This window comes from Glandiceps talaboti, chromosome 15 (genome assembly GCF_964340395.1).
Source record: "Glandiceps talaboti chromosome 15, keGlaTala1.1, whole genome shotgun sequence".
Lineage (NCBI taxonomy): Eukaryota > Metazoa > Hemichordata > Enteropneusta > Spengelidae > Glandiceps > Glandiceps talaboti.
Window position 1 is genome coordinate 19,396,849 of NC_135563.1, and position 23,794 is coordinate 19,420,642.

Consider the following 23,794-nt stretch of genomic DNA (forward strand, 5'->3'; position numbering starts at 1 on the left):
GTGTGTACAACTTACAGACATTTAGAAGTATAAACATAAGAACTTACAGACATTTAGAAGTATAAACATAAGATTGATTATACATACTATATTTTGGTGACAACCAGTGTGCCCTCTAAGCCAATTTGACGTGCCACTGATGTACACAAGTCCTAGTGACGCACCAAAATTTGGTGTTCCCCTATCTCTTACTATGTGGTGACTCACAAGAAATGCCATTTTTTCTCATTTTGACTCACAATAAAAAAAATTGGCTATCATTAGAGGGCACACTGGTGACGACTGACAAGACAATTGAAAATCACAGCCCACAAGTGACTGTGGTAAAAAACGTACATCATTATTATTAGATGAAGGTGTGGATATCATCCTTTCCAGATTCTTTCTCATTCCATACCAGTAATTTCTTACTCTGAAAGAAGTGTAACCATGGTTGCTACGGAGTGGAACTAGAACTGTGGTCTAGTAAAGTAATGTACAATGAATTTGTTGGCATGGAATCAGCACTCCTGTATCAATTCAAAGTCTGAGTAATTTGTAGGGCTTTTACCAAGGAAGATACAGATATTCTTCTTGTGAAGAGAGTATTTCTGAACATGAATGTGAATCAAAATATCTCAAAATGGCTACCACTGACTATGGGCCATTTGTCATCACTTTTTTAAAAATAAATGTTGAACTCTTACCTGTATATGGGAAAGTTTTCAATTTTAAAAAAAGTGTCATTTCTTATTTATTGCTTGTGGTTCAGTGCCTGTTTTCATACGAACAATATACGAGACACGCGAAAAAACAAAGACTAATAAATGTGTGGTGTTAGTATAGCACCCTCTATAGGTACATTTTAGTATATATTTGATCAATTTCTGTTGACACCCATCACAAAAGTCCTGACCCCAATTTCAATTACTATAATATAACATTGTTTGTTATAATACCTTATTATAGTACAATAAACTGTATTCTGTTGATTTTAATAGACATAAGTAGAGTAAACCATTCAAAGTCAGCGAAAGATACAGAATCTGTCTATGTTAGAGGGTCTCAACCCAACTCTTGCATAACCCAACTCCCTAGCATGATAAAAATTGTACAGTTGGGTCATCAAAATGCTGTCCTTGCACAGGCCCGGCGTGTGATGTAGTGGTAGTTAAAATGACATCATCACCACCTCACCTTTCTTCCTCTTTAAAGCCTGAAACCCTATATTGAGGGAGTGATTATGTAGAGTTACAGAAACTATGTAGTTTATGGCCTTGTGACATTCATTACCATACAAGCATACAAGGAGAGGTGTAATCTCAGGAGATAGAAGTAATCATACCACACACACAGTTTCACATACACTTGTACATAATACAATGATGCCAGTTTTATTAACAAGACAATCTTAGTACATTTAATTCTCAACTCTATATCGGAATCATAAAATCAATCAGAAGTTGACAACCACTCTCTGTATATCATAAACAATGTTTCTTCTCAACTACACAGGAAGAAAAATGAAGGAAAACAAAACAACAGATCCATGTACATGTAATAATAACAAAACAGTCATGAAAAAAAAATTGGAGAAAAGAAAACAATCACACAGATCTGTAACTGTTACTATAATATTCTAGTCTGTACATACATTGTGTATCTCAAAAAAAAAATCAATCCTCAAACTATATATCCACTTTTAAATTGTTTTCTTCAAAATCTCCATGGTTCTGGAATAGAAAATGATTCAACTTGCTGACATTAAAACATCTACAATGATGTGCTGTATATATATTAGATGGTGATGACTTTTACTAGAGTCACCGCTTTATCTGTCTTCACTCCTCCCTGCTCTTGGTTCTCTCCAGAAAATAATGAGCTGTAGGGAATTTACATAACACATGTAATATTGTTATGTAAATATATATATACTGTGGAACCCACTACTCTATGATGCTCTGGGGAGAACCTGTTATTGTTGGTGTGTTGGAATATTCCCACATTGTCTTTCTGTATTGGGAGAAACCATTTATTTTTACAAGGGAGGGTAAGCTTTATACTGACTGGTGAAACCAGCAGGCAGAGAGACTGGAAAATGTAAATAAGTGACACAGCATTTTCTTTAATATGTGCTGTACTCTACACAGCTAAAAGTTCATATAGTAAAGACTGACAATGCGTGCTTCTCTCAGAGCTTCAGATTTGTGAATAAAACACAGGTCTGGCAATAAATGCCAACATAATGATATATCACTACATATCCATTCATTCTCAAATTTGAAATTGGTTCACTTGCCTTTCATGGCTGACTCACAAAATCTCATATCACAAAGATAGACAAAAACAGTTTGAAAGTAATCACCAAGTGTACATTTTCATTTGTTGAATAAAAGGTCTATGGGAACAAAGATCGATACCCACCCATCCATACCCAATGTTTTCCCATACCCTTGAATCCCCCTCTCCCTCTCCCCTTCCCCTCTAGACTCCCTTGCCACTACTTCTATTGTATGACACACAATGTTGAATACACTAAAAGAATACAAAAGGCTAAAGTTACCAGACTAGTCTACAAATAGAAATGTACAGTATACACAAGTTGACTGAAACAGCAAACTGAGTGTGGGCATCCAGATGCTGTTATACACAGTATAGTTGGTCTAAGAAAACTAGAGAATCGATGTAACACAGAACATGGTTATATATCATGTGCCCCGTGTAAGTCAATGTTATTTTACACATGTATTCGACGTTGTTTTGTCCTTCTGTTGGGGACATCAGTGAGGGTGATGTTTTCATGGGGCAAAGTTTTTTACCAGTTTCAGTTCTCAAGTTTTCTTTTCTTTGACAGTCAGCGTCGACTACTCTTCGCTTTGCTGTCTGTGTGTTTGTTGCCTGTTGTTGGGGTTGCAACTGGGTTGGTGCTTGGGTTTGTTGATGATTGCTGTGCTGCTTTCTGTTTCAACATTGTCCAGTCAAATGTGTAGTCATACTGGTGATTAAGGGTGCGGAAGAGAATTCGGAACAGCTGGCGTAGATACATGTAGTCAGGGGCTTCTTCAAATCGCAGTCCACGGCAATAGTTCAGATACATGGCAAATTCTGCTGGGAAACCCTACAAAGTAAAACATAAATCGGTTTAGTAAAAGATAACATCGTTTATTTGGCACTAACTTGACCTGTGCAATACACCTACTGGAATCTATCAAGTCATATGAAACAAAAATCTACCAACTTCCAAAGCATTTAACTGCTCAATGATAAAAATCAATGTGTAAATTTGACAAGATCATATGATGCCTGCTTTAATACCAGTCTGTGAAATGGCAAGCGATATACGACTGGGCAGGTATGCACATACACATGATCAGAGACAGGTGAATGAACACACACACACACACATCCACACACACACACAACCCATTCCTTACAAAGTAGTGTCTCTCGAACAGTAATGAAAAATAAATTCTGCAAGGTTATATTCCCTTGAGTGATTATGTATCATTTTTACTGTAAATTGCATGTGTATGAGGTTTCTCTTCATGTTTATCCATATTTAATTTTCCTTCCAACAAATAATCCTCTATCATCTCACCTTACAAAGCACTTCTACTGGCGTAGACATTTTCTTTTCACTAATTTTCTCATACTTCTGTTTCTTTGTGGCAGCCTTGAGTCCCTGCCAAGGTAGACTTGTCCTGTTGAAGTACATCAAGACATAGCCCAATGACTCCATGTCATCACGCCGACTACAAAAAAAATACATACAACAAATCAGTACTAAAATAACACACTCTCTGCTACATGTACATCTATCAACCATTTGAATATACACATGGAAATCTAATGATTGGAAGTCCAAGGTTGCATGTGTTTTTACATGCACATACTATTTTCTAACATATTTGATGCAGCTTTAACACCACAGTATGCAATTATCTACATGCCTGCATCCAAGATGACACATCACAAGATAAATGAGAATGTCATATACAATTGTCAACTTCTAACTCCAATGTTGCACAACATGTCTTAACATTTGGGCGTGACTTGACTACAAATAACTGGGAAAAATTGCAGCTCAAATTAAAGCATAGGCATGGTAGCCAAGTGAACTGTTTCAGCTAGAAAATGTTTTTTTCCCCATTGATTTCAATATTAACACTAGACTACCACCTATACATTTGGTTGTCTAGATATGATGTTTAGAAGTCTATATGCTCTGGACTACTACAAATTGTGAGCCCGGTAAACCAAATTTCATATCATAAGTGGTAGAATATCAGGAGAAAGAACAACACAAAAATTTAGTTTATGTTTTAAAATAGGTTAATCCTCTTTCTCCCAGCTTGTACTTAGTTGTGTACAAACAAATACCCCCTAGGGAGAAAAAGGATTAAGTACTGACTTGTCTCACCCTTGTAGGGATTTACATGATTTCTTAGAACATGTATATGTGTATTTAAGAATTACACATCAACATACAGTGCAGTTTTAAATGAATGTATCAATTATTTTATACATTCCCTCAGAGCAATAGATGTTATAAATATGTATTTACATAACAAGATAATGTTTTTCTTTCATAAATTTATCTGTTTAGTTGCTGAGAAGTACTGATGTGGAACCCATTACACAAGAATAATGAATGACCTGGGGAGAACTGCATACTTGTTTTTCTTGATCTCATTCCTTAAATTGCAGCTTTTTTTGTTTACTTAGCCTCACCTTCTACTAAACCATGATCTTTTCATTGAAATGATGTTTCAGCTGGGCTGAGATGCTATTACCAAGCCTACATACATGTAAGACTGTTTTTAATGAAACACTACTTGTCCTCGTTTTGATTCACCTTACTGGTTAACAAGATGCTAGTGGAAAATTTGCTTCAAGCGCCTCTTTAAAATTTCATTCTAATTTTTTTCATCCCAAAAAAATGTTGACCTCTTTCAAGGTTAAAACAGTCTGAAACAGTTTATTTCAACTCATTATTGATTTATACAGAGCTGAATATCATCCTTATTGCATAGACAAATGACACAGTTTTCTTTCAACTTCACTACACCATCTTCAGGAATTACAAAGTATCAATAATCAAATTATTATGAAAAGAAGATTGCAATTTACCGGTTTTGTTACAAACAACTCTTACTTTCCTTTTCAATATTTTTTTTTAGACACAATGAAATGCTTTCAATAAGGTTGGATATATTGACAATCAAATTGGTGTGAAGACTTATATCTCCATTTACAAGTACATGTATCTGTAGCAGTCTGACACCTAACTTCAACTTTCATATACAAAATGAACTCTAATCAATGTTAACAGATATGAGATATCAATAGTGGGTGTAGAAAGAGTCTTTAATACTCCTCAACATAAATTTCACACATGCAACAACACATCTCAATGTATTGTGGCTAACTGTATACTTATAAAGACCCATGATTCAATCCCAGGTTCTAGTATTAGTATTACGTTATCAATAACACCATAAGGATTACACCGGCCGTTCTTTTGTGTATTTGTACAATACAAAATAGTCCTGTTTTTCTCAATCCAAACTTTGACCCTAATCCAACATTTAAGGAGTCCTAGTGCTCATCAAAATTATGTCTGAATACAAGTTTAGCATAATTCATTTTCCTTCTTTTTACCTGTGACTAGTACACTGTAAAACAGTTCTTTTAACAATATTTTTAATTCACTCTATGTGTTTTCAATAATTGTATTATTATAACCATTTGCAATCCCTTAGGGATTTGTAACATACATGCATTATAGTAAACATACTAAATAATTATATCTGATGTTGTCAACATCAGATATAATTTGTGACACTAAACGATAGCACCAACCTGACGACCATGATAGTCAGTTTTATAACAATTCCTTTCAGATGTTGTATATTCTGTCAAGAATGTCTCATATCATAAACTATTAATTGTTGTAATAAACATGACAGTATTTTGGTGGAAATTAGCCTTACTACAACTAGCAGCAATTATTTTATTGTAGTAAACACTAACAAAGGTTTATAGTACTTGTACGTCAAGTAAATTAATACTTATTGACACCTTAAATTTATGGTGTTATCATTTCTTGGAAATGCAGGGTGGGATATATTGTAAACAATGTGATTGAATGAACACAAACTCAGAATAAAGATTTCAAAATCCATATGCCTTTACATGTGGTATCTCCAATACAGTACAATGATTGATTAATAAGTCATTTATTTATATACAGTTGGTATAAACCACATTTGTATCAATATGACTAAATTATTCAATATCACATCAATGTAGAAATGTGGTTAATTCTTGATATACTGCAGTGTGTTGAGACTCAAAATGCCATATATTGAAATCCCTAACCAACAATTAACACTGTCATGTTCTACAGCATGATACATATACTCATAAAACTGGAATCTCCTAATTTGTAAACATGTGGTCACTGCTATGAAATTCCTTTAATTTTATAATATACTGTGCGTTATTGATAATTGCATGTATGATTGCTACAAAACAGGCTACATGTAATTCAATCAAAAGAATGAGTTGCATACTTTGGGTTACAGGCCCCACAATACCAGATAAGCTTCAAAACTAACAACATTTTCAACTGATTTTTTTTTGTCCTCATAGCATTTAATACATTTTGCTCATTTTTTTAATTTATTTAAATATAATTTACATCTACATAATCTCTGCATGTAGATGTTGAATCAATCTGTGAGATGTGATGTGATGAAAGTATATATTTGAAGTGAATAGGTACAAAAACTCACCTCTGTTCAATACCCAGATGTGCATTAATGCTGGCATATCTGGCTGTACCAGTCAGGTTTTTATCTTCACGATACGGTATGTGTTGCCTTGTACGACTGTCACGGAATTTCTTTGCCAGACCAAAGTCAATCAAGAAAAGCTGTTGATAAATAAGAAATCATGACATCAGGAATACAGTTAGACTGTCGACAATCGTTTGTGTGTGCCTTTTTTGCTACGTTTTATCTAAAACTAAAGTCGTTGGTGTCTGCATGAGAAATAGAAATGACAATTAATGAAATCTCAGACCATACATGTGTATGGTTGTCTGAGGCCAAAGTTCACAGCTTGAGTAACACATGTACTCTCTCCAAATATTCTTTTGTACCCGACAAGCAACTGACCACTCTCTCATTCATGGGGTACGGCTGACTCAAAACATTCTTATTTGGGTAAGCTAAAGTCTTAGAAACCAAACATGTGACATATCATATGACAACATTGGCAGAGACGGTTGCTTTTAATGTCAAACAATTGCATCCAGTTTGTGAGGTACACCTTGTAACTATACCACATTTGTCTGGAATAATGGTAGAACACGCTTCCATTAGTGGGACAATTACTCTTACTCGACTCATGGCAGTACTACTGAACTCATTGTCCTTACACTTGCATATATCATTTTGCATGTCTGTATAAAGTCCTTAAAAGAACAGCATGTACATGTCATAACAGATAAGTGCAAGTTTTATGATATAACACCAATGACTGTTAGGTCTGAGTCTTTTCAAAATGGCGGCTTCTTTGTCTTGGTACAAGCATGAGAACATAGACTAGACAGTCTGATATTATGCACTCACTACAAAATGGGCAAACATTACACGACTATCAGGGTATTCTATATAATTTGCACTTTACAAATCAACTTCTTTTATGTACCATTTATAGTAACAAGGACAGAAATCCTTAAGTTGGTTTTAAATTCCTGATATTATCAATATTATGAACACTTTTTATAAACCTGTGTGTTTACTTTCTCCATGAATGTAACACTAGACTCTATAGCAACCTAACTATTTCTTTGTTTCTTTTTGTCAGACTGATTCTACATTTTGAATGGCAGGTCATGTCAACCCAAAATTTATTTTACCTTGACCCTCTGTAGAGTCACTGATCAGATAGGTTACAATAACAAGACTAGGTGTGAGTCAGGTACAAATGTACACTAACCTGTTGAATTTCAAAGTCTGAACTCAATAACCATATTGATCAGCCTTTCATTACAGGTCATGTTGTTGGATCTTTGAATATTATCACGGATTATGTGACAGGACAGTATTCACAGATCCAACAACATAGCCTGTATTGGATGACCTCAGCTAGACATTTTTACTAATCCAATGCAATAATACGCACAGGGACATATTATTCATAGGTTTAGTAGAAATGAAGACAAAGGCAGTGATATTGTTACTATTGTCATGATCTCTTTGAGTCTTTCCTGTTGAGAGACTAACTAGGTCCCACCCTTATTTGAATTAGCTGCATCCTACATGTACAGTTAGAGTTGATTGGCATGTCATTGTAAATGTACTCTCTATGTCTGGTGGCCATGTCTGTAACCATACAGCCAGACCTATATCACCCCTTGTCTATATGTATTATCAGACAAATTACTCTATACCTTGCAGGGAATTAAGACGAGAAACATAATCAGGATGGCAAACTATATAGTCTGCAAGCCATGACCTCAAAACATGCTACCTTTCAATGTTTTTTTACCCAAATACATGTCATAAACGTGTTTTTTGCTATTCTCTATTCTGTTGCCTTGAAAAACCTGTACAATAGTATAATCTTCACTTAAAACATGACAATAAAATACATGTACACATGAATCATGAATACACATATAGTGGTTACAGGTACAGAACAGGATTTACCCAAATACCCTATATTAAATTATTTAGCAAACAACAACGACCATGGTGAAAGTTCTAACAGACTGCAGATATCTAACTCATTTTTTATGCATTCATTTAAAATTACATGATGACATGACAGTTAATGAACAATAGTCACTTAAACATTGATATTTCTTCTTTTCTTCTAAAGGTGAATTTTTTGTACAGTATTTTCATCTTATTTAACATCTGTAGACATCCATATAACTACTGATATATGTGTATTATAAGCAAGCTGGCGGGTACTACTTAATGTGGGATTGATGGTGTTTTAGGTGATCTCATAATCTATAACCTTCCATTGTAGACAGAGTGTGAAAAATAATATCAAATAAATGAAACTACCTATTATGAGTCCCTTCCCTGAATGTACACACTATATATATACATATATATATATATGATTCAACATGACTGTTTACTTTTCATGACAGACTAATACATACATCAATTCCTTATTATTAGCTATGTCTAAAGTCTAAACAAAGCCTCAGCCATACACAATCCTTCAACTTTGGATTTCACAAGCCCTTTTACCATGACAGATAAAGGTCTGAACAGATAACAACTTGGACTTGATTTGATCATTGATGTGCTTATTCTATTCAATATAATGATTATATTGAATAGAATAAGCACATCAATGAATTTAATGGTGCACATCTACAGTACACATCATATGAATCAATTCAGTTTCACAATATGGCACCACTAAGGAACACTGGGCCCATTGTACATGTATGTGTTGTGTATCATACATTTGTACCTGTGGGCTGTAGTTCATTTCAAACACTTAGATACGTGACGAAGACTAGCGACATTACCAACATCATTATGGTTCAGGGATATAAGAATACACGATCAAATTGACAAAATGGTTGTGAGATGCATTATTCACACCAAAATTTAGTTATCATGTTGAATGTTTTACCCAGCATCTTTAAGGTGCACCAACAATATTTATCAACTTTTAGACTACAGACTTTCACCTTTGGCCATAGCCCAGAAACTTGATCATCACGCTTGATAATAGCTGAAGGATCTTAGCTTCATTAAGTTTGACTACGTCTTCTTGTGAGTTGAGAGGAGAGTCAAAATTAAGAGTGAACAGTGAACTTCCTAAATTAGCTTCACAATTCCTCAGAGTGAGAGTGAACATGGCACGTTTCTGGCTACTTGGTCATCGCTAACTCAGACCATAGACCCTCCATTGGTGGAAGGTCTATTCTCAGACCATAGATGTATTATTACTGAGAATATCACTAATACATCCCTGCTCAGACAGACCTATCATTGAACTTGGCCTAAGATATCTCCTTTTAAGTTTTACGAAGGACATGTAAACACATCAGAGTGTCTAGAATTCAAACAATGGGTTGCCAAAGAAAACAACCTTCACAAATTTTACATTTACAAAGCTTTACTTGATTCAGACAACTTACATATATGTATTTTGGTATTAAGAATCTCAAATACATGCCCTTTGACATGTTAATTCACTAAATCTTACATTGTATGTAGATTAGACTTCTTACAATAGATTGTCTGTTTCAAGGATAAATCAATAGCTACATCATAAATGGAGAAATACCTACAACTATACATTCTACCGAGACATTACAGTAAAAAGAAATGAAGTAATTGGAGAGTCATCGTTAATTTTGACTTATGAATACAACTGTCAAACAAACACTCTGTTCTCAAATGTTGGCCATGTGCCCTCTACAATTTGATGTGCCACTCACTAGCAATGTCTTGTGACGCACCAAAATTTGGTGTTCCCCTATCCTTCACTATGTGGTGAAAAAACATGGTTTTCACCATTTTGACCCATGACAGAATATTTGTCTCTCATTTAGAGTGAACAGGGGTTGCTGGTATTCTCACCATTACAACCAATCTGCATATCAAGAAACCCATGAAGTAACTCTTGCCATTTTAGATGTCATTGTACATATTTAAATTTAATCTAGCCAAAAATAATAGAGTACACACAATTTGACAGACATAGAGTACACAAAATTTGACAGACATTTGACTCTTATTTTGTTGTGTAAATATGTCTGCCATAAGCTAAAATACCTGTGGAACACCCACAATTGTCTAAGATATCAATGTGTCTTTTTGTGTGTGTATTTTTTTTAAAACGATAGTAAAATAGCACATGAACAATACCCTTTGTAACATTTCACTTATTAAATCCATCTAATTATCATATGTATGCTTTGCATTGTTGCAATTAATTACCTCTCATTGTCAGTCCTTGAATATAATTATACATGTAACAAAACTTTCTCACAGATGAGACATTTTATGTGATACAAACAGAATTAATTAAGACATCCTGTAGATACGTGTGTCAATGTGTGTGTGTGTGTGTGTGTGTGTGTGTGTGTGTGTGTGACTGTGTCTGTCTGTCTGTCTGTCTGTCCTTGGATGATATTAATGTGGTGTGCTACTATATCATGTGTGTGCATATATCTGTGCACGAATACATACTTGTATGTCCGTGAGTGAGTGAGTGTGATGTTGACCTTAGCACAAGTTCCCAAGTTGCATTTGGAAGGACACAATGATTCCACTATCAATCGTTCTCCTTGACAAGTGGTGTACATTCAAGATGTATGGCATTGCTCACATCTATGAGTTCAATGATTGTATTTCCTATCCTTTCCAATGTGAGTGATGAAAAGGGACAACTTTATTTTTAATCATTTCAACTCAATGTTGGTTCATTATATTGAGTCTTGTAATCTGTTACTCTTCACAGTGAATATATTGTGCAACAAGGACAAGCAAGTGAAATGAAATGAATACTGTCTAGTGTTGTCACCTTTAATATCAATTTATTTATTTTGACTTCTCACCTGATTACAATGTCTTCCAATACCCATCAGGAAGTTATCTGGCTTGATATCTCTATGGATGAAATTCTTATTATGGACATACTCTATGCGACTGATCATCTACAGAGAGAAACAAAGAGAGGATGTAGTCAATATTTAGAACAGGACAACACAATGGGATGAGTGGTATATTTGTTCAAAAGGCAATGTCCTCTTATCATGTTTTCCAAGGACGTTCTTCTCTTATCAGCCAAGGCATACACTCATACCACACTTACTGTGCATATAAACTAGTATGAGTGGGCACAAAAAATAGTGCTTTTGCATACACAATGTATTTTTAAAGGCCACTACTAAAGCATGTAAAAACTGCATCAAACAAATCATGGCACAACATATGGAAATCTGTGTAATTTTGCCACAACCCCCTCCCCCTTAGTAGAAACACTGATAGTGTACAGACCCCCCCCCCCTCCCTCCCTCAATCAACACTGATAATAGTGAATTAATGAATTCATCTATGAATTAAAGCTTATTATACCTTCTAACACAAAGCGACGATGACAATTTTTTTCACTGGACACATCCAAACATAATTTTCACCTGAAGACATTTTTTATTCAAATTACATTATCGTACTATCACCTATGATTATACATGTTTCTTGTAAATGTTTCACTAACTAGTTGTCTATATATGCCTCACTGTCTAGTTATTTGTACTTTTAGAAAGCTCCTTCTAAATAGCAGGATTTGAAGGCAACATGCCAGCTGTCTGCATCAGGACAACAAAGATGTTTTTATCAGTGAGGTTGCTAGAGGTCAGACTACACCACAATCTGACTTTTTCATAGCAACTGGCCTTAGGCTTTACAACCACTTTAACTTTGTTACCCACAACTAGATGAATAATACAGTATTAGGTGCTATGACATCACCCATCTTGGCTGGAAACTACTTTAATAAATACCAAATAACAGGAAGCAGGACTATAACTGTGTGTCCCACAGTGACTTGACATGAATATTGAAATGACGTTCAGTCCTTGCATAACAGCACTCTATGATGTATGAAAGCAACAACAGACTTGTGTTATTATATTGGCCCCTACTTTAGGTCAATAGCGCAAGTTATTAGATCAAATCAACAGAACTAAAAAGCACCATTTGGATAGTTACATGTACATGTGTACATATTCTATTCTTGTAAACTCTTCCATATGGTAAAATTGTTAAACTTCATTTTCATTTTTTCTAAATTTCTCTGGGTTCATACTAACAGTCAAACATTTCAACTCACAGAGTCAAAAATATTTTGGAAATTGAATCCCAAATTTTCCTAGGTGTCTAACAGCATTGTGAGGGGGGGGGGGGGGTGTTGTGCTACTGGATGACTTCAAGTGTCTTGCTTGAGACATGTGAAACAAGTTGGAAAACGTTTAACTTTAGATAACATGGACACCACCATTACCTGATCAGCAAGCATTAAAACTGTTTTCATTGTGAATCTTCTTGAACAGAAGTTGAAGAGATCTTCTAAACTGGGACCTAAAAGGTCCAATACAAGAACATTGTAGTCTTTTTCTTGACCATACCACCTAGAATATTGAAAACAAGTTCAGAATCATTGAGTATGAATGATAAATTACATGTTGAATAATACAGCAATACAAGTTATAACTCAATACACTTTTTATGTATTTATAGATATATTGCATACATGTATCAAACACCATTTATAATCTACATTTTGATTTCGATAGTTCAAAAGTCTGGAAAACTAAATGCTTTAGATCCTACATTTTTGTACATATACTTAGTAAGGAACTGGCTTATCAGTACATAGAAAACACCTGGTGTTATTAAATACACAAGAGAAAAATACAATTGTCCTCACATTATGACATGCATAATGAACCCATGTGATAAACTTTTAGCCACATCTTTCAATTTATTGGCATATTTGGTTTTTGATTTGATCCTTGTCCATGTACTTACTTCAACTATAGCCTACTATGGTACCCTAGGCTACTAAAGAATTTTATTAATATTACCCCATCAGGTACATGTACAAACAGTGTATTTCTGTAGACAATTTCTAAATACAATATCTTTGCTGGTAAATAGTTAGATGATGAACATACTTTCCCAGAATACAACATTTCACATCAACTAATGTAAGTATATTTAACTCATATTCATTCCTGTGTATAAGATTAAGAAGATACAAGAGGAATGGCTGAAAATTTAGCATTTTTGGGACAGTTTTGTTACGTACGACTTAATATTAATGTCGATATTAATCTTGATGTTGTAAGCAATGACATATCCATGTAATGAATTTCCTATAAAGGTAAACTTGTGTACCTTGCTATAAAATAGCATGTGATTAAATATTTTTCAAAAGGTGTATGCAGTTGAAGTCACACACACACACACACACACGATTCAGTATACTTCACGATTAAGTACACCATCAAGAGTAACACACATACATACATACAGTAACATACATACAGTGACACACACACACATATATACATGTACATATACACATGTACACATGTACACATACACACATTTCAGGATACATGAACCATCAAGAGTAAAGTCAGGTAACAAAAAACAAACCCCCAAAAATGTTTCAGATATAGCCAGTTTTCCTAAGAAAATCCTACGTGTGGTGGGAGTAAACTGGATGCAAACTTTGCTATCCGTATTTACATATATCCTTGAGTGGGTGTTGTATAAGCAGAATACATGCAAATGATGTACACATGTACCAACACCTTACAACTCAATGCACATGGGGATACTGTGCTTTCAAACTACTGCAAATTGGCTTTTGTGTACCATAAAAATCATCTTGGCTGGTCAACCCAATGACATTTGTTAATCATTACACTAATTGGCTTGGCTGTAGTATCATCATGAAATAATTTGGAAATAAGTTGCTACCTGTACATGTACATGTACATGTGCATCTGGTGATAAACAACATTCAATATTTTCACAAACTGCCTATTTCACATTTGTTTGTAACATCAAACATAATAACTTTTGACATTTAAATATCAGTAGTACTTTTCTCCCCAAGGAGTTAATTCATCCTCTGCCAGGTACACAATATCTCACACACTCTCAAATCATGAATTATTACAACGTACATAACTGTTTGGGGTTTCAAATAACATCAGGGGGACAGTGTCACTTGGCATTTTCAATAACATTTCACATTTTTACACAAAGTCATATGTGCCTATGACATCAATGTATGTGAACTCACAACTAATCATATTGTATGGATCTACCTTAGTTCAAATACAACGCTGTCATAAATTATAACCTGTTTTTCAACCAGTCTCCTTAATCCACAAAAGGGAAAGGCATTGACAACAAATAGCATCACAACATCTATGAAACAGCCTACTGGAAGGTCTTGTCCAGGTTTTAATTTCATATGAACGAGGTAGATTGTTGCATTCAATATAACCTTCTCTACAAGTCAGTCAGGTATCCATTTGGAAATCTCAAGGTCGTGTCATTATTGTGTCAACATGTACACACATATGTAAATGTAATTAAATCATGCAAAGTGTGTTCCAATATCATAATTTTCCACATACATATAGATTCTCATAATTGAATTTTTTTTATATTAAGGAGCATATAGCAGATGCAAATGATTAATCCATGTAAAGTTGTGCATCCAGGGTGATGTAAATATCAAGAAGTGAGATGTGAAAACTGGGGGTGGAATTTATCTCTGTAAGCCTAGCTTTTCCTACTTAGTACTTCAGTGCAATGACTGCGTGTATGTGATAGCAAGATTATAACAACTACAAAAATAATAAGCAGATAACACATTGTGAAAAACGTGCCTATACGTATGTTTTGATTTTAAAAAAAAATATGTATGCCTCTTACACAGGTGTCAGTCGCATGACAGAAAGAATACAACTCGTGCCTCGTGTTAGTCACGTTGAACACATTTGAATAAAAACTCTGGCCATTCATTCAAGTCATTGATCATATCGAATCTCCTGTATTCAAAATATGACTCAAAACACCCAAAATTGCAATTGTTTTTATTACTTCCTCATCGATTATGCTTGTGAAGGTATAATAATGATATTCCCTGATATTTTTCTTTATTCAGCCAGAAAATGTTTATGACCTAAGACCTCTCAAGCCATGCATTTTTTTTGGCTGAGCAAAGAAAAATGGTGGAAACAATATCTAATTGAACAATCATTAGACAAAAAAGTTGTATTTCTCACTCTTAATCTGAATTACATGTATATGCAGTTGCTTTTTTTTTCAAATGCTGCTATTACCATCATACATTTCAAGTAATGTAATACATTTAATAAATTTAAAACATGGCCATTCAAAACTTTACAGGCTGTAAAAATCTGCTTGAATAAATTTCAATTTGTTAACGTAACAAACACCTTTCTTGACATTACCCGAGTTCATGAAAACATTATTTTGATAAGTGAAGACACTAACTAACAGGGATTCCATGTAAATATAATCCAGTCCACTTTACAAAAATGTACAAGATCTCCACTGTAATTTGACAGTCAACTCTAGCCTCACCTTGAAGCGAATATTGCACTTGAACTTGAATAAGGACACTGACAAACATCAATACCGAATATATCTTAATATATTTATGGGGTTTGCTATAAATGAAAGAATCTAACATAATCTATTGAACCTAGAACAAACAAGCTCTACCTTCAAACATAAAAGCAATTTGTATATTCACAAATAATTGTGCAATACATAAATGAACTCCTTCACAACATTATACCTACAGACATATGACTTTGTTGTACATTGTAACATTCAGGACAATAACATCTATTACCAGCAGCAGTGACTGGACACATTGTACAAGGCTATTTGATTATTAAGAAGCACAGTTTTTACCATGCATATTACGACAGCAATACCATTCACGCACTGCCAGTATCAATTTATTTTCTTTTAAATTATGATCTAGGTTGTGCCTTGACTGATGAACTTTGCATGACCCTTCAGTTTTTTTTTCATCAAAATGTAAAACTGCTCTTTCTGTCAATTACAGTAATGTATTTGAATTGCTTCAAATAACTACCTACAAATTTTGTTAATTTCCTTAAAAGTAAAATAGGTCTTTGGACATGTGAAGTGTGTGTCATTAGCTGACATAACATATATTCACTGACACTACACTTAGAACCACACTAATTATATCTATCATTCTACCAATAACTCCACTAGAAAAACAGATTACACTATTGCAAAAACAACAACTGGAAAATTCATGGTTTCTACAGTCCCACAAGTTACCTTTGACATTTGTTTATAGCCAGACAGGCAGGCCATTGACTGACACAAAAACATGATGTAGCTCCTAGCATGTATGACATCACATGTTGTTAGAGGTGCAAACAACTGAATACCTACTCACTGTATGCATGTGAATAGCAGGTGACTTGTGGGATTAATCGTGACTGTTCACGTGGTTCAGTGTTTCTCACAACGTGATCACGTTTGATTTCATCACTGTTATCCAAAGACAACTATCACGTTTATATATATAATAATAATAAAACAGAGAACACAACATTCTTTTATCTCACAAAAAATATCAGGAATTAATTTCCATAAAATAACACATATCCATTGTGACCAAAATATCACTAATGTTTTCTTCTTCTTTTTTCTGGCTTTTCTTATATTCTGAAATATATTTGAGACTTATAATGCTTAAACTTCCACCTTTTTTAGAGAAATAGAAAAACACTCACAATTTACTGGCAGTCAATTATAAACAGGGTCAAAATGTCACCTGCAGTTGATGTGGGACACTTAAGCTCTACTAATTCTCACATACTGTCTGGATTAATGACCAACATATTCTGATCAGTGGAGAATGAATTCAAGAATGGCTTGAATCTTCTGATGACATGAGTCAATATCATACTTACTAATACTACTTGTGAAAAGTAATTGGACATAAACAGACCATCTACGAAAATGCAGCCTAAACCTAAAACATGGAATCTAAACTGAGAATATGTGAGCACACAAACACAACCTAAATAGATTATAATGAGTACATGATAACTAGAAAATAACTCTCTGGGTGATGGTCAGTGTACTGATTCGGTCAGTATATTGATTTATTTTGGTGACCCAGCCAGGAGGAAGGTCACATGACCGGAAAGGTCAAGTAACAACCAGCCTTGACATGCTGTGATGGAGACCTGACTAACTAGAACTGTGTGTTATGTATGTCTACTGACCTCACAATGAGAGGTGAACTCAGGATATGTCAAAATGTTAGGAAAACAACATCCTGAATAACTAACAGTCCTTTATTACAACACTCATCAAAGGATTTTCTTGATATTCTCTTCATGAAATATGTGTGAACACAGATACATGTCCCAATTCTCTTTCTCTATGAATAGCTGAGGTTAAGATAAATTATTGACTAGCATTGAAACACAGACAGGTCAATAAATTACTGCATATTGCAGTATCATTTTGTTTATAAGTTTCATTGCCAATGCTAGAGGCAGTGGTTCTTTATCATACTAACTTTCCAGACAATTTCCACAAATACAGCTGACAATCTTGCAAAGCAAAATATCACATTTCATGTGATTCTGAAAATTGATGACATTAAAGATGCAAGTCTTTTATTGAATACAGGTGCTCTATGCTTTGGTGTTTACATGGTAGAAACAGTTACCATGGGACTAACTTGGCATGATTTTAATTATTCATTGAAGAATATGACGCAGAATCGTGCTTTGATCTTGTAACACATACAGAGACTGACGTGGTACATTACACTCATTATATGCAATGCTGAAGTTGTTGCGTATTCAGTTCAAATTCAACTGTTTCCAAATTAATTTTCGATTTTTGCACTGACAACAAATTAATGCAATTTTAGCAAAATTGTTATATGTGGGACAAAATATTTTAATAAATTTGCAATACTAGTACTTTATAATCATAATTAATAATAGCAAACGTGTAGATGATGTACAAATAAATACCGATAATATTGTGTAAAAAAATTTAATTGCTTCCTTTTTTTCTCATTTTTTCATGATTAAGGTGACCTGCTAACAGATACACACTATTTCAAAAAGAAGTCATTTTTTCTGCAAAAAGAGTAGAAAAGGAATATCCTCAGTACCAAAATCTTTCAATGTTTACATCCTTCAGCAATTAACCACAGAATCCTTTGTTATTTTGTTATATTAATCCTTTCATCATTCTAAGTAAAAAAATACAATTTGGAGGATTTTCAAAATGACATCGTCAAGCTCCTCTGTTGCATCATGGTGAAACAAGATTACAAAATAGGAGCAATGATAGGCATACATATCAACAAATTGCTAATCAAAATCATATCTTTCAAGGACTAGATGTACTTCAAAACAAAGAGACATGGACATTGAAAATCAAGTCACATGACAAACTTAGGATATGATCAAACATGGTTCAAACCAACGTGACAATATTATGACTCACAGTAATATCAAAATATATAGTCACAGAAAAAAATTTGTATATCACAGCATTTTTGAGAGTACTACTAGATATATTACCACAGGAGTCAAGTGGATGTTGTTGAGCAAAAAATCATGAATATTTATCAAATATTCTAATAGATTCCAACAGGTGAATATATAACAAGATACATGTACTGATGGAGTAATAACAATGAGACACAGAAAAAAGATATAACAAACACAGGTGGTGCTATTATTATCGAATGCCAAGGTGTAAATATCCGACATACATGTACCAGTATATGTGTATATAACAAAATAGAAAAAAATGTCATGCTAAATTTATATCAAACAGCTTCACACTAGGAATTGAATATTTGAATACATACATCATTATGTATATAGATGAATCAGCTGTTGAAATGGTTACCTCCCACTGTATGACTATGTAGCTATTCAGTTCAGCTGAGCATGTCTCACTCATATTTGCCAAAAAATTGTATTAATTGTCTTTCTCTCTTCCTAAAATATTTCTAAAAAGGTGTAGGCCCACAAAGAAACTATATAATGACTCATTCCTTCCAGTCACTAGGGGAGATGACCTGTATTTTGGACAATTGTTTCCTCTCTGATAAAATTGTATTTTTTGATTTTTTATATTTTGGCTATCACAAAAAATAATTTGAAGAAATACAACTATTAAAATGTTATAGTCTATAACGACTTATGGGTTTGTGAGACCAGTCATGCATATGGTGACCAACCCTGTGTTGTCATTTCCTAACGGACATCTCATTTTCCATCTGCTGACGTAGGAAATACAAACCTGTCGTCTGTCCTTCGTCGATTGTTACATGTTACAATTGTTTGTAATATTTTCAAAACAAATTTACCAAGATGACCATGAGACAGTTATTTTGTGCGAGTAAAAGGAAATATATTGCGATCCTAATTTCACTACACTATTTCCAACCATAATTATCATGCGAGGCTAGTCATAGGGTATATCACAATCACACAAAGCATTTGATCAGCTGGCTGACGAGGCCCTCTAATGTTATAACGGTTACACTCGCTCTAGGATTTTAGCAGTGTTTTCTTGAATAGTGACAGTCGAATCAATAACAACAAAAAATACGTTAGGTTCGTTTAAAATATAGCATTATGTCTAAAAGTCCAAAAAACACATATCAAGTTCTAGATCGACGGTCCAACGGGATGGTCATTGGCAGGTGGCGGGCTATCACAGTCCAAATATGGCGAGCAGTACATTTTCTACAGGTCAACATAAGCCCATGCTTAGGGTACACAAATTCCTCTATTGCTTACACGTGTGAAGTGAATTATATATATATATGGATATGTATAGTCAATTCATAGTTGATATGTGGTGAAACAGTGAAAAAGTGGTTCACTACGACACTCCTAAAGTGTGTGTATGTCCGATTACTACCACACATATTGCAAAATCATAACTGATCTTACCGAATATGGGGAATCCCAACGCCACCTTGCAAAATTTTATAGAGTTTACTTTCGTAGAGTAACTGTGGATGCCTTGCTTTATGTGATTCTAATTTCACTGCTACCTCCTGTAACGATACGAAAGTACAATAGATCTCAAAAATTCAGTTTCAGCAAGCATAATGGTCGAAAAAATTAAGGGATATACGAGCGGAACTCACCTCGCCATTCGTTATGTTCACACCCAAGTATATATCGCCGAACGATCCGCTGCCGATTTTTCTGACGAGTTTGTACTTTCCCCCGACGTTAAATTCTCCCCCTTTTGAACTAGTGGCACTTGCCATGATCTTGATGTTTCAAAAAATTAATAAAATTAGCGTGAATTTGGGCTGAAATGGAGCTGTATGTTGGCGGTCCTTAGCACTGCCTTGTCATCTTTGCTGCAATGTTCACCGACGTTGCTGGTTGCTGAGAACAATACCGCGCATTGGATGATGGGAGCACTGGCCCGTTTCCCATAGTGACTGCTTATTAACATAAACTCGTCTCCACCCAAACTCTACAAGCTCCTTTGTTACACTATCAATCAATCAAAATAAAAACAAACACCAAACCTTTGTTTTACAGTTTTAAAAGTGGAAAAGGTTATGACACTACTATCAAGACAATAAAATCTTATTTTTTCACCAATTTAAAAATAGGGCACAAACTAACGGTAGGCCTAACATGTATAAGCCTATACTATCGAATGGGACAGACGAGCCTCTTTGAGCTTGAGCAGCTCAGTGCTAGCGCTAGACATTCGCATCCACATCAGACGAAACAATACATTTGCATATGAAAGAACAGTTTCAAGGTAACAACAGGTATTCAAAGATCAACACTCCCGGTGACGTTAATGACATCTAAATGTGGTTGCTGGTCGAATGTTATCTGCAACATAGGCCTATAGAGACACACACTGTTTATGCAATTATTCAAATTATCCAATGACCTATATAAACCCTTCATATAAAGTATGTCATATATACTACTTACACAGTTATAGAAATTCAGAAAATGATGAATTCTCCAAGATTCTCAAACCAAGCTGACCCTGCCTAGTACCAACTCCGACGAAAACCAATCGTATGTTTCACAGCTTTTTCACTTACACTGTCCCTGCATCATAGACCCTCCATCCACGCGGGTGGAGGGTATATGCCTGCATCAAATAAAATAATCTAAAATTAATCAATATATTTGTTATACAGATTCAATTCCTTGTAACTTTAAGCAGATAAATGAGAAGGGGCAGACAGAAACCAACGTGTTTGAAATGTATTTCACAAACACATATTATAGAATGTCTACTAACCTTTCTTTCTTTCTTTCTTTCTTTCTTTCTTTCTTTCTTTCTTTCTTTCTTTCTTTCTTTCTTTCTTTCTTTCTTTCTTTCTTTCTTTCTTTCTTTCTTTCTTTCTTTCTTTCTTTCTTTCTTTCTTTCTGAACTACGAGCTACCCATCCCAACAACTCTAGTCAATTGATATGTGTTCAATGTTGTTGTAATGTGTTCCCCAATCTAGTAGTTTCGTGCACGCTTTCTGGTATCATCAGGTGAGGTGGTACACAACAGCAACATATAGCATTTCAATACTCCGAGAGGTCCCCCGTCCGTGTAACCAATACGATTTTGTGATTGGACGCTGACATCTCTCTGTAGCTATGCAATATTAATCGTGAAAACGGATGATATAGAGGTCTGTTTTAATAGATAATATTTCTACATGGCGTACGAACGATTTGATAGAACTTCCTGAAGACGATTTGTAGCATCTATGGGATTATACATGTAGGATATTTTCATCTCTGTAATTTATTATACGGTTTTTGTTGCAATGATTCTGTGACATAATGTAATAAATTAATTTATAACAGAGGAATATACATAGTTTTTAATGGAACGACGTGTAACTGTAAACGGGGGGGGGGGCACGTATCTGTTGTTACACATCTTTCAACATAGACATCCATCTCGGCAGAAATCGAGCATGTAAAAAAGTGTACAGTACCACAACACAAACGTACGGTTCAACGACCAATTTTTTTATGTAACCATGGTAACAAATATGTTAATTACACAGGCAATTAGCCGGCTTTTAAAGATATCTACATTCGAAAACTGTTGGCGACTAAAGCTCCTCTGTCTGTATAGTTTTGTCGGGTTACGGTCAAATAATGGCTATAGCCTACTTATTGTATTTTTTATAATATACCAACCAACAATAAAGAGAACAAGGTATATTAGTGGAAATCGAAGGTCTCAATAATACACATTGTTACGCACGTGATTTACACGAGAGTGGGTGGGATGGAAGCACCTGTCGAGGAGAAAAAAATCTTTGAAGTAAAAACGTTTACGCATCTTCAGGGGCCCACTATCAAGTTTTATACTATACCATGGCAAGAAACCTAATAAATTGTTTAACGGACAAAATAAAACCACCAATCTCTGTCTGTCTGTCTGTCTGTCTGTCTGTCTGTCTGTCTGTCTGTCTGTCTGTCTGTCTGTCTGTCTGTCTGTCTGTATGTCTGTCTGTCTGTCTGTCTGTCTGTCTGTCTGTCTGTCTGTCTCTTTCCTGTATAGGGCAGTAAAATAAACATAAACGTATATTGACACAATATTGTTTGCTGATTTTTGCTGCCTGCAATGTATTTGATAGTCACACTACAATTAGACGTCTTCATAACACCTATACAGTCCGTTTGCTTGTACACGTGACAATTCCTGCCATTATATAACCCAGGGCTAACTCTCAGTAGATCGATACAGTTATGATAGAGCGTGATACTCTGAAGGTTGTATGCACACACCGACCTTGAGATTTACCACGATGTTAAGAGTAACATACTATTACTAGTGTGTTACACTTAAAATGAACACTGAAAATACTTGTGTCTACCAACTTTTAAAAAAATTGTGTCAAATCAATTTTGTGACCATGAACATTGAAAATTATGGTACATTATAAAGCTAATGAGAGAAAGTTGTGACGTCTTCTGGTATTGGCTGCAATGTAACTTGATCCGACATGCGGGGTTATGACTGCTAGTGGCATACTCTAGTAATGATAACCCACGGAAGAATTACCTCCATTTACTTTGTATAATCAGTTCTATTACTAAATAAGGTATTTTCACTGATGAAAATAATGTAGAAGTATATACATATTTAGTACAACCATGCCATATGAACA

General features: G+C 34.6%; 1 protein-coding gene across 1 annotated transcript; it reads right to left on the reverse strand.

Moving 5' to 3' along the window:
• Positions 1–1,383: 1,383 nt before the first annotated feature.
• LOC144446961 (casein kinase I-like) lies at positions 1,384–21,031 on the reverse strand. The gene is made up of 7 exons (XM_078136824.1): positions 20,776–21,031; positions 20,576–20,682; positions 13,036–13,162; positions 11,588–11,686; positions 6,777–6,916; positions 3,578–3,731; positions 1,384–3,097 (listed from the first exon to the last, which is right to left on the reverse strand). Exons 1-7 carry the CDS (start codon positions 20,899–20,901, stop codon positions 2,834–2,836), a joined length of 1,017 nt encoding a protein of 338 aa, XP_077992950.1. The 5' UTR covers positions 20,902–21,031; the 3' UTR covers positions 1,384–2,833.
• Positions 21,032–23,794: the final 2,763 nt, after the last annotated feature.